This window comes from Schistocerca piceifrons, chromosome 2, assembly GCF_021461385.2.
Source record: "Schistocerca piceifrons isolate TAMUIC-IGC-003096 chromosome 2, iqSchPice1.1, whole genome shotgun sequence".
Lineage (NCBI taxonomy): Eukaryota > Metazoa > Arthropoda > Insecta > Orthoptera > Acrididae > Schistocerca > Schistocerca piceifrons.
The window spans coordinates 1105484092-1105497406 of record NC_060139.1 but is presented as its reverse complement, the minus strand read 5'-3'; the positions used below and the strand labels follow the sequence as shown (position 1 = coordinate 1105497406).

The 13315-nt window shown below is 36.9% G+C and overlaps 1 protein-coding gene across 1 annotated transcript in view; it reads left to right on the top strand.

Annotated features, from left to right (window-relative positions):
• The window catches only part of LOC124776430 (zinc finger protein 879-like), a 375801-nt gene that overhangs the window by 238251 nt on the left and 124235 nt on the right, over window positions 1-13315 (top strand). Inside the window, exon 6 of the mRNA XM_047251425.1 lies at window positions 11722-11889. Coding sequence (XP_047107381.1) covers window positions 11722-11889 — 168 coding nt within the window. The remainder of the gene's footprint in view (window positions 1-11721; window positions 11890-13315) is intronic.

Below are 13315 nucleotides of genomic sequence, written 5' to 3'. Positions count from 1 at the left end.
CTGTGTCGAAGTGTTGTGGAATGGTGCAGACGATTCCTCGAGGGGCAGGAGTCACTGGAAGGTGATGCTCGTCGTGGACAGTCTCATCCTGTCATCACACCTGAAATGGTTGCGGAAGTGACGGCTTTAGTCTCGGGCAATCGCAGAATCACCGAGGACAAGTTCCATCGGTTACACCACCACCGCCCTCACCATAGTGCATCAGAACTGGAACTTTTGAAAAATCTCTGCGCACTGGGTTCCCCACCAACTGACTGTCGAACAGCGCAATACTCGAATGGCACTGTCTTTGAGTCATCTGCGACATTATCACGAGGAGGAATAGGGCTTTCTGTCGCATATTGTCGCAGGTGATGATTCGCAACGGACAATGAAGTGTGTGACTGGGTCCAGGCATGGATCCAACAGCAGCCTACTAGTTTCTTCAAGGATGGAATTGGCTGGCTAGTGTCGCAGTGGGATAAATATGCAAACGGTTTTGGCAACTATTTTTGAGTGTGTCTACTGTGTATAACTACATTTTTGAGTTAATAAAATTGTTTCCGTAACTTTACACTAGTGACCGGGCTGCATTAGTGACCAGGCTGCGTTTGAATGCCCCATATATCTTAACCATATTACTATTTTCATATTCATTATTAGGTCTGCTCTTGCACTACCCTTCTTGACTTTGTGTTGATAACCCAGTAGTGACCCAATCAGAAGCATGTAGCCAGAGGAATCAATACTGGTGATGCGATTTTGGCAACTAGTTTCACTGGTGCTGAATTACTTAATTCTTCAAGATGCGCTATGAGGTTTTTGGAGTATTTACACTTTCGCTGTTTATGAAACTCAAAGTTATGGGTATATTTTTTTTTTTATTTTGAAACATTTGTCTGTCTTTAGCAGCTGTTATCCAAATACTGTAACTTATAAATTGTACAGTTCAATTAAATATTTATAAAACACTAAACTTTATTCAGCTGAAAAGCTGTGTTTGGTTGAAAGATATTAACTTTGATTGAAAACTATTAGGTTTTGTTTGAAATTTCTGGTTTGTTTGTGTTAATTAATTGCCATGTTGAGTGTGTTATTTAGTGGCCATACACAAAGGAGAAAAACATTAAGTGTGAGAAGAACAAAACCAGCTACCAATTGTACTCTAAAAACTGAAAATGGGTACCACCAGACACCACACTTGCTAGGTGGTAGCCTTTAAATCGGCCGCGGTCCGCTAGTATACGTCGGACCCGCGTGTCGCCACTATCAGTGATAGCAGACCGAGCGCTGCCACACGGCAGGTCTGGTCTAGAGAGACTCCCTAGCACTCGCCCAGTTGTACAGCCGACTTTGCTAGCTATGGTTCACTGACTACATATGCCCTCATTTGCAGAGACGACAGTTTAGCATAGCCTTCAGCTATGTCATTTGCTACGACCTAGCAAGGCGCCATATTCAGTTACTATATGTCTTCTGAACAGATAATATTGTGAATCATGTATTGTCAAGAGCGACATTCCTCATTAATGGATTAAAGTTAAGTATCAAACTAATTACGTCCGCTTTCTGAACACTCATTCCTTGTCATGTTCCAGACCTCATGTCAGTATAGTTCTTCCCTCCTCATGCCAGCCTGCGTGAGCTAAAACACGTGCATTTCAGCCTCCCCTCGTAACACGGTGATGGCTCATCTGCCGACACAACTTTTTTGGTTAAGGATATCCTAGAATTTGAAGCCCTTTTGAATATTTTTTGACCATGACTGGCTCAAGAAATACGTATTTTGTTCAAATTACCACTACCCGTCATAAACTTTGTCAACTATTGTATTAGTTATTTAGCGACGTGTTTCGAGAGAATAATTCATCTTCAGGTTAAATGGTATAACAAAAACAATTTTACAATAAGGTCATACTGATGTTACATAGTCTTTTCATAAATGCTGTGGTTATCCTGTGGAAGAGGAGAAAACTTAGTAAGAGGCGATGTCACTTTGGAAGCTGTACTGATGTTTGCATGAAAATGTTTTGTAGCTGTCACTCACTTTGTTCTTCTGCCGTGGCAGTCTCGTGAAGTGCTGAGGTGTTTCCATTTCCGTGGCTCTCTCCGTTTTCTTGGTCACTGTTCACAAATTTTCACTAATGTAGCAGCAACTTGGAAACATGATAACAAACAAATCTGTAGTGCAGTGGACAATATGGCAGTCGAAATACAGCTGGTTTCCATTTGACTATTGATTTGTCGATCTATGTGGTGTCAGATGTTTACGTGTCTTCTGCACATCTTGTTATCGTATTACAGATGTAGGTTGACAAAATACATTACAATTTGAGCCCCTATTATAATATTATTGAACACATCATGATATAAACTATTTATTTTACATATTTCTAAAGTATTGCTGGGGATACAGTCAAACGACTGTCACGTTATGTATATTTTATTCTAAGAGTAATGTAGTGAAAATGGAAAGGAAATGTGAATTTTTGAAGTCCGTCATTTCATTCGGGATCTCGTTACTCCCCATGTGGCCATGGATGAATATTTCCATTTCTTCCAAGATGTCCATTTGCCAGCTGTTTTCTAAATTATGTAGTACTTTGAGATCATTGTCTATTGTAACACTGTGTCCTGTTTCATTTACATGTTTCACTATAGCTGATTTATTCAGTTTGCCAAGTCTGAAACAGTCAATGTGTTCTTTAAAGCGGGGTTTAAAATATCTTCCCTTTTGGCCAATGTAATATTTGTTGCAATGACTGCATGTAATTCTATGAATTCCTGCTTTGTTAAGTTTCTCTGTGGGATGTGAGTGTCATGTGTCAATTTCTTATTTAAGTTGTTGTTGGTGGCAAAGGTGATCCTGATGTGTGTGTGTTTTTTAAACAGCTTGGCTATTTTGTCTGATATGGCACCTAAATATGGCAATGTTATGTACTTGAGTTTTTGGATGTTGTGTGAGGAAATTGTGTCACATTGTTTGTTGTTATTTTTAGTTGTGCGTTGTGATAGTGTGTCTATCTCATGTTTGTGACAACCATTATTATGTGCAATGTATTTGATAGTGTTCATTTCTGTCTCATAGTTGGCAGAATTAAGTGGGAATTTCTGTGCTTTGTTTAAGAAGGATCTGAATGCAGCTTGTCTATGTGAGTTGGGATGTGTGGAAGATTTATTAATGACTGTGTCTGTGTATGTTAGGGTTTGGTCTATGTTACTTATTGTCATGTCTAGAAAATTAATTTTGCTATCTTTCTCAGTTCTATAGTGAACTGGATGTTGTGTAAATTATTGAATCTGTTTAATAGAGTTTCTATTTCTTCATCAGATCCATTGTATACAATGAATGTGTCATCAACATATCTGCAGTAGTGTACTATTTTCTGGGTTATTATGTCTTTGTTGTTAAGTATTTCCAATGTGGTTAATGAAAATTTCTGCAATGATTCTACTTAGAGGACTTCCCATTGTTATGCCTACATCTTGTTTGTACATTTTGCCATGAAATGTAAAATAATTGTGTGAAAGAGCAAGCTCTAGCAATTCTATTAATTCAACTACTTCAGCTGTGGACATAGTGTGACCTTTTAATAAATTAATATGTATTTGCGAATGAGCCCATTAGGACTACGCAAAGTACTTAGTGGCATGCGTGTGCCTTTCTTTGTGGCCATACTTCTTTCATTCTTTTGCTGTGGACTGATTCCACTTGAGAGGACTTCCCATTGCTATGCCTACATCTTGTTTGTATATTTTGCCATTAAATGTGAAATAATTGTGTGAAAGAACAAGTTTTATGCTAACAAGCCAGGTTGTTCAAGTATTTCAGACACATGAAAACATTAAAATGAAAATACCGAAAACTAACCTAAGCACAAACTTCAACAAAGTCTGTTTGAAAGAGGATTTCACCCCCAAGTTCTTTCTCTGCCAAGTTGGCTCAAAAGAAAGGTGAAAAAATATGGTTGAAAGCTGAGGTGAAACAACAGTACAAAATAAAAACCACTTCAATATATCAGAATATAAATTGCACTTAGAATTACTACTACTCACGCATCCATCTCAAGTACCTTTCTTTCAGGATGTCATAAATTAAACTCTACACGAAAATTACAACAGAATTAAAGCAAAACATATGAAGAAACTAGGTCAAATCAGAAAATCAAACACTTACCTCACTTACAACACCAAAAGTCAGACTTCCCACAAAAAATTTTCCCGAGAGTAGTCAGTTCCCCAAACATTCATTTTAACAACAACGAACTCTCTCTACTAAACAAAGGCCTTAAACATAACCTATAACCAGAACTCAATCAGCAGAACATTAAAGACATCATTTGTTCAGTCAGCAGATATATCCAAACTAAACGAAAATGAACAAACAGTAATAGGACTTAAAACTAACAAATTAACAGAGAAATATGTTAACAGTAATCCACTAAAAGAATCTAAAGAAGAGAACCAGTTACTTAAAAACATCAACAAGAAGCTCATTGAGGGCACTGCACTAGCAGTAAAATCTGACAAAGGCAATGCAGTAGTTATCATGGACAAACACGAATATATAAATAAAACACTTGAGTTCTTTCAGAATAATCATATAAAAGAAATCTCTCATGACCCCACACAGAAATTCAACAGTAAACTAAAGAAACAGTTGAATAAAACATGCTTCTTATTAACAAGGGAAGATACACAGAGATTAAAAATTATGAACCCAACAGCCCCAAAGTTAAGAGCCCAGTCTAAGATCCGTAAACCTATCCCTATCAGACCAATTGTCAATACTATTAATCATCCGGGCTACAAAGTTATGCGTAAGCTGCATTCAATTTTATAAAAACAATATAAATTTAAAACCTCTTTTTCAGTGGAAAATAGCTACTAAGCAATTCAAAGTATTAAAGATCTTCATATTCCATCCAATGCAAAGCTTGTCTCCCTTGACATAGTAAACTTATATAGCAGCATACCCATCAAAGAATCCATGGATATAATCAAAAGAATTTATTGTTACCATTGATAGGCATGTGTGCATTGATCAGTGAGTATGTTTTGTTTGCACACTTGAGGGTGATTGTTATTAGTCTATACTAGGTCAACTCAGAAAATCAAACACTTACCTCACTTACAACACCAAAAGTCAGACTTCCCACAAAATTTTTTCCTGAAAGTAATCAGTTCCCCACTTGAGTTACTGAGTTGAGTATGCTCTTTTTGACTGCAACACCAACTCCTAAATGTGGTGTATTTTTGAGTATCCATTTGTCTGTTTTGCTTTTGAAAAGTCTGTAGTTCCCGAAATCCGTTACATTTTCGTCGGTCGGTCTTGTTTCTTGGAGTGACAGTATTTCCAATTTTTGTTCATTAAGGATTTTCTCTAGTTCATACAGCTTCCCTACCTGCAAGAGAGAAATTATATTTAATGTTCCGAAAAATGTTTTGGTATTTGGGCGAAGTTGGCGAGAGGTGTCTGACTCCCCCTGTATGCATGTCAAACCAGACTCCCCAGAATCCGATAGTCTGGTTGTGCTGTTGATGGTAGCAGTGGATTGGTTACTGCCTGGAGTACAAATTTGTTTCCTGTCACGCTTCATAGTACTTGATCATCACAAGTTTTTTTACTGTAGTCCAGTTTCATAGGACTGGAGGGGATAGTTTGAGAACACACATTTCCAGCTCCACCTCTGGTGATCAGACGCTGACCACTTTGCCGCTTGTTGCAAGTCAGACGCAGAGTGAATTTAAGTCAGTTCATCCGCCCTCTCTGCCATTGGGGTTTCCTCTCTCCTGCCTTCAAGACTGTTGACCATTTTCCTCATTCCCTCAGTTGATCCACGGGTGCTTATTTGGCTATGCCTTATTCACACTAGAAGAAATATTGTCCAAAATTCCACAAAACCACGTCAAAATCTTACTAGGTGATTTCAATGCGCAGCTAGATTAGATTAGATTAGATTAGATTAATACTAGTTCCATGGATCATGAATACGATATTTCGTAATGATGTGGAACGAGTCGAATTTTCCAATACATGACATAATTAGGTTAATTTAACAACATACTTAAGTTAATATAACAACTTTATTTTTTTGTGTTTTTTTCTTTATTGTTTATTTTTATTTTTTTATATTTTTGTTTTGTTTCTTTTTTTCTTTTTTTCTTAATTTATATCTAAAAATTCCTCTATGGAGTAGAAGGAGTTGTCATTCAGAAATTCTTTTAATTTCTTCTTAAATACTTGTTGGTTATCTGTCAGACTTTTGATACTATTTGGTAAGTGACCAAAGACTTTAGTGCCAGTATAATTCACCCCTTTCTGTGCCAAAGTTAGATTTAATCTTGAATAGTGAAGATCGTCCTTTCTCCTAGTATTGTAGTTATGCACACTGCTATTACTTTTGAATTGGGTTTGGTTGTTAATAACAAATTTCATAAGAGAGTATATATACTGAGAAGCTACTGTGAATATCCCTAGATCCTTAAATAAATGTCTGCAGGATGATCTTGGGTGGACTCCAGCTATTGTTCTGATTACACGCTTTTGTGCAATAAATACTTTATTCCTCAGTGATGAATTACCCCAAAATATGATGCCATATGAAAGCAATGAGTGAAAATAGGCGTAGTAAGCTAATTTACTAAGATGTTTATCACCAAAATTTGCAATGACCCTTATTGCATAAGTAGCTGAACTCAAACGTTTCAGCAGATCATCAATGTGTTTCTTCCAATTTAATCTCTCATCAATGGACATACCTAAAAATTTGGAATATTCTACCTTAGCTATATGCTTCTGATTAAGGTCTATATTTATTAATGGCGTCATACCATTCACTGTACGGAACTGTATGTACTGTGTCTTATCAAAATTCAGTGAGAGTCCGTTTACAAGGAACCACTTAGTAATTTTCTGAAAGACAGTATTGACAATTTCATCAGTTAATTCTTGTTTCTCAGGTGTGATTACTATACTTGTATCATCAGCAAAGAGAACTAACTTTGCCTCTTCATGAATATAGAATGGCAAGTGTCATTAATATATAATAAGAACAACAAAGGACCCAAGACTGACTCTTGTGGAACCCCATTCTTGATAGTTCCCCAGTTTGAGGAATGTGCTGATCTTTGCATGTTACGAGAACTACTTATTTCAACTTTCTGCACTCATCCAGTTAGGTACGAATTAAACCATTTGTGCACTGTCCCACTCATGCCACAATACTTGAGCTTGTCTAGCAGAATTTCATGATTTACACAATCAAAAGCCTTTGAGAGATCACAAAAAATCCCAATGGGTGGTGTTCGGTTATTCAGATCATTCAAAATTTGACTGGTGAAAGCATATATGGCATTTTCTGTTGAAAAACCTTTCTGGAAACCAAACTGACATTTTGTTAGTACTTCATTTTTACAGATATGTGAAGCTACTCTTGAATACATTACTTTCTCAAAAATTTTGGATAAAGCTGTTAGAAGGGAGATTGGACGGTAATTGTTGACATCAGATCTATCCCCCTTTTTATGCAAAGGTATAACAATAGCATATTTCAGTCTATCAGGGAAAATGCCCTGTTCCAGAGAGCTATTACACACGTGGCTGAGAATCTTACTTATCTGTTGAGAACAAGCTTTTAGTATTTTGCTGGAAATGCTAGGCAAAGAAAGAAAATACAGGAAAACAATAGAAAACTTCCCAGCACATAAATGAACTAATCAAAATGGACGAGATTGGTCGAATTCTGCAGGATATTCAACCTTAAAATCATGTCAACATATTTCAAGAAGAAACCATCAAAACAAATGACATGGAGATCACCCAACTCACTCATTGGCGAATTCCAAATTGACCATGTAGCAATTTCCTATCCAAACCACAGAGAAATCATGAATATCCAAGTAAGAAAGGGGGCCAAATGTAGAGATAGACCATTACTTCGCAAGAATCAAACTACAGTTAAAACCTCAGAAGTTCATGACAAGGAAGCCACTAATCCCAAAATTTGATGCTAGCTGGATCCAACCATCTTTCATAGAAGAATTAGAGAAAAAAAACCCAAACAATTGGAAGCAACTCAGAATAAAACTAATCGAAACCACACAAACACTGATACCTCTGCAAAAAAGAAAAAGACACACTTGGTGGAACAAAGAATGTGAACAAGCAATCCAATCTCGACAGAAAGCATACAGTAACTGGAACAGCAGAAAGACTGAGAAGAACTACAAAACATTCTTGGCAGTGAGGAAAGAGACAGTCCAATTAATCAGAAAGACCAAAAGAAAATTCGAAAAGGACCAGCTACTTGAAATCAAGAAAGACTTTAAAAGAAGCAATACGCGAAATTTTTACAAGAATATCAAAACAAAACTCACAGGATATCGGCGGCAAAATCTTTGCTTCATTAAAGGAAATGGGCAATTTGCACTGAGCAATCAAGAAAATTGCAAAGAACTTGCAAGATATTTGGAAAAACTGCTGAACTGCCCAGAAACAACGCAAAGCTTTCCGACGCAGGAACCTGAATCCACAAACCTAAACTCATTATCACCAGATGTAGAGGAAATCACCAAACAGATCTAACGTCTTAAAAACAATAAAGCTGCAGGTGAAGATGGAATCATAGCAGAACTCCTCAAATCAACAGGCCCAAATACTATAAAAGAAATAACAGAAATAATACAAGACATTTGGCAAACAGATCGAATTCCGGACGACAGGAAAAATGCATTAATTCATCCTCTACACAAGAAAGGAGATAGATCGGATGTAAACAGCAATAGGGGAATCTCATTGATGTCAGTATCTTACAAAATTCTATCCTAGTGCCTTCTCGATAGATCACAGCAACAACTAGAATCAAAAATTGGAGGATATTTGGCAGGATTCAGACCAGGCCATTCATAGGCCAGACATAGAAAACATTCAGAAAAAGGAATGGAAGATCATAAGAAAAATTTTAGCCCAAAACTTGTAGATGAACAGTATTGGCTCAGAGGCAAACAGGAAAACAAACAATACTCTATTATTCACAGTGACATTAGAAAATGCAGATTAAGATTCTATGGACACAGAAAAGAATGAATCCCGACAGATTAACAAAGCAAATAGTTGAATTCTATGAAAACAGGAGTAAATCTAAAGCAGACCCAATGAAATGGATTTACGAAATCAAAACAGATTTGAAACTAGCAGGAACTACACCAGAGGATATCAAAAACTGGGAAAACTTCAGATCCAACATTCACAGATGGCAAGTTGACCAAGAGGAGAAGCCAAAGAAGAAAACTGGAACAACGTGGTATCAAGAAAGCAAAGAAGTCCACAGCAAAAGAATGAAAGAAGTATGGCCACAAAGAAAGGCACACGCATGCCACTAAGTACTTTGCGTAGTCCTAATGGGCTCATTCGCAAATACATATTAATTTATTAAAAGGTCAGACTATGTCCACAGCTGAAGTAGTTGAATTAATAGAATTGCTAGAGCTTGTTCTTTCACACAATTATTTTACATTTCATGGCAAAATGTACAAACAAGATGTAGGCATAACAATGGGAAGTCCTCTAAGTAGAATCATTGCAGAAATTTTCATTAACCACATTGGAAATACTTAACAACAAAGACATAATAACCCAGAAAATAGTACACTACTGCAGATATGTTGATGACACATTCATTGTATACAATGGATCTGATGAAGAAATAGAAACTCTATTAAACAGATTCAATAATTTACACAACATCCAGTTCACCATAGAACTGAGAAAGATAGCAAAATTAATTTTCTAGACATGACAATAAGTAACATAGACCAAACCCTAACATACACAGACACAGTCATTAATAAATCTTCCACACATCCCAACTCACATAGACAAGCTGCATTCAGATCCTTCTTAAACAAAGCACAGAAATTCCCACTTAATTCTGCCAACTATGAGACAGAAATGAACACTATCAAATACATTGCACATAATAATGGTTGTCACAAACATGAGATAGACACACTATCACAACGCACAACTAAAAATAACAACAAACAATGTGACACAATTTCCTCACACAACATCCAAAAACTCAAGTACATAACATTGCCATATTTAGGTGCCATATCAGACAAAATAGCCAAGCTGTTTATAAAACACACACACATCAGGATCACCTTTGCCACCAACAACAACTTAAATAAGAAATTGACACATGACACTCACATCCCACAGAGAAACTTAACAAAGCAGGAATTCATAGAATTACATGCATTCATTGCAACAAATATTACATTGGCCAAAAGGGAAGAAATTTTAAACCCCGCTTTAAAGAACACATTGACTGTTTCAGACTTGGCAAACTGAATAAATCAGCTATAGTGAAACATGTAAATGAAACAGGACACAGTGTTACAATAGACAATGATCTCAAAGTACTACATAATTTAGAAAATAGCTGGCAAATGGACATCTTGGAAGAAATGGAGATATTCATCCATGGCCACATGGGGAGTAACGAGATCCTGAATGAAATGATGGACTTCAAAAATTCACATTTCCTTTCCATTTTCACTACATTACTCTTAGAATAAAAGATACATAACATGACAGTCGTTTGACTGTATCCCCGGCAATACTTTAGAAATATGTAAAATAAATAGTTTATATCATGATGTGTTCAATAATATTATAATAGGGGCTCAAATTGTAATGTATTTTGTCAACCTACATCTGTAATACGATAACAAGATGTGCAGAAGACACGTAAACATCTGACACCACATAGATCGACAAATCAATAGTCAAATGGAAACCAGCTGTATTTCGACTGCCATATTGTCCACTGCACTACAGATTTGTTTGTTATCATGTTTCCAAGTTGCTGCTACATTAGTGAAAATTTGTGAACAGTGACCAAGAAAACGGAGAGAGCCACGGAAATGGAAACACCTCAGCACTTCACGAGACTGCCATGGCAGAAGAACAAAGTGAGTGACAGCTACAAAACATTTTCATGCAAACATCAGTACAGCTTCCAAAGTGACATCGCCTCTTACTAAGTTTTCTCCTCTTCCACAGGATAACCACAGCATTTATGAAAAGACTATGTAACATCAGTATGACCTTATTGTAAAATTGTTTTTGTTATACCATTTAGCCTGAAGATGAGTTATTCTCTCGAAACATGTCGCTAAATAAATAATACAATAGTTGACAAAGTTTGTTACTGGTAATGATAATTAAGGGAAAAAAACCCTTACTTAAGAATAAGTTAGTCATTTGGTACCCTAATAATGAAAAAGCATAGCAAAGTAGGAAAAAGACATGGTGAAAACAGATGTTGCACTAATTGTAATATTGTTTAATCCAAAAACACCGTTTAACAATAATACTCTTCAGGCTTGTGAAACTTAAGATTATTTCATTTCCTTCCTGGTCTGAGGCACCTGTATTTTCTTCACCTCATAGTCTACTGGTTAGCGTTGCGTCTAGATTGCTGGTGTCCCGGTTTCAATTCCCCACCAGTTCGCAGATTTGGTTCACTCAGTGACTAAGTGTTTCTGTTGTCCTCATCATTTCATCTCATCTTCATCAAGTAGCATCAAATAGAAAGACTGGCACTGGCAGCTGAACAACCCCAGACGGGGCTGATGCCACAGAGTCATTTCATTTTTTTTTTCTTCATTGTTTTGTATTGAGTGGAGCATTTTACATTGTTTACATTGTTTACTACTTTTTTCTTGTTCTAGCTTTGCTACAAAACATACGTTGGAGACCCACCGTAAGATACACACAGGAGAGCGAAATTACATATGCGACGTATGTGGTAAAAGTTTTATAGCGAAAGGCAGTTTAGATTACCACATTTTGACACATTCAGGAGAAAAACCACATCACTGCCCAGTTTGTGGGAAAGGGTAAGTACTTAATGTGTGCTTCGTTAATTCTAGGAACTTCAAATATCAAATGTATAGTAGTATGATAAAGAACAGTGTGTAAAGAGTGTATAAAGTAGTTAACTGCATCCTTAAAAGTATGAAATGTGTTGGGAAAGTAATGTGAATAGCAACACTGCACAGACTAAATTCTGTTGCTCCCTTCTTCACACAGCAGTAATGCCGTATCATCCCTTGAATCAATACAGTCTGAATTTACTGCAATTGTTACACACTTGGTGAGAGCACCTGAAGTGAATGTTTAAACAATGGAACTCCAGGGTGGAATAATAACAATATGGGAAGCTTAGATTGTTCCTCACCATAAAGAGGATGCGTTGAGTCGCAGACAAATGCAATGAAAAGAATTCTAAGAATGTTCAGCTTTCCAGCTAGATTGGTCGTCAGAACTAGAACACGCACACTTCACACCAGCCCAACTCTGACATGTATGTCCGCTGTCATCTCCAGGCACAAAGGAGGCTGGAAGTGACAGCAGTCATTTGTTTATGAGTCGTGCTTATGTGAATGTGTATGTTTTCTAGTTCTGATGAAGATAGTTTGAAAGCTAAAGATTTCTAGGTCTCTTTTCATTGTGCCTGTCTGCAACTTAATGCCTCCTCTGTATGGAGAGTGGCAATCTGTGCTTTTGATATTGATGAAGTGAAGTTTACTTTGTAAAGAACTTTATGAACTTAACTGGTAAAACCACGAGCAATGCTGTGCCATCAAATTGTGTGTGGAGCTTGGCAAAACTGCTTTCATGATTTACAAAAATACAAAGAGCTAATGGAGTACATTTCCCACTGAGAGCATAAGTGTTTAGATGTCACATGTTCATTTTAGCATGCTGAGAAGGAGAGGAAGACAGTGCTAGCATGGAAAGAAATTTGACCTCGAGACATACAGCAGTGCGGACGAAAGAGTGAAGTGTCTTGTGAAATAATACCATTGATTGTTGGTGAGAATTCAGTAGGAAACTAAATTTAAAGATTGTCGTGCTTATCAAGTTTTAGCATAGGATGTGGGCAGGCAAAGAGTGTTGCAAGAAACCTAATGACTGAGCAGAACAGCAATCAACTGTGTCTCTTTATCTTCGAAACTCTTGTAGAAGGAGCTAGAATGCTCCAAAACAGTGCCACCTGTGGGTAATTGTGTATTTTGGAATACGATCCTAAGGCACAACATCGAAAGTCTAGAGACTGAAAATGGGCAAATCAAAAGTAAAATAATTGCTCTTTTTTTTATATATATGCCTCCTGAATGAACTTTTTTTAGGAAGTCCTCTCAGAAAGGGTGGCATTTGTCCAACCAGGCACAGTTTAACAACCTCCCCCCCCCTCCCCCCATTTGCTGGATCTCACTCCCTATGACTTTTTTAATTCCCTCAGCTCAAAAAACTGCTCGA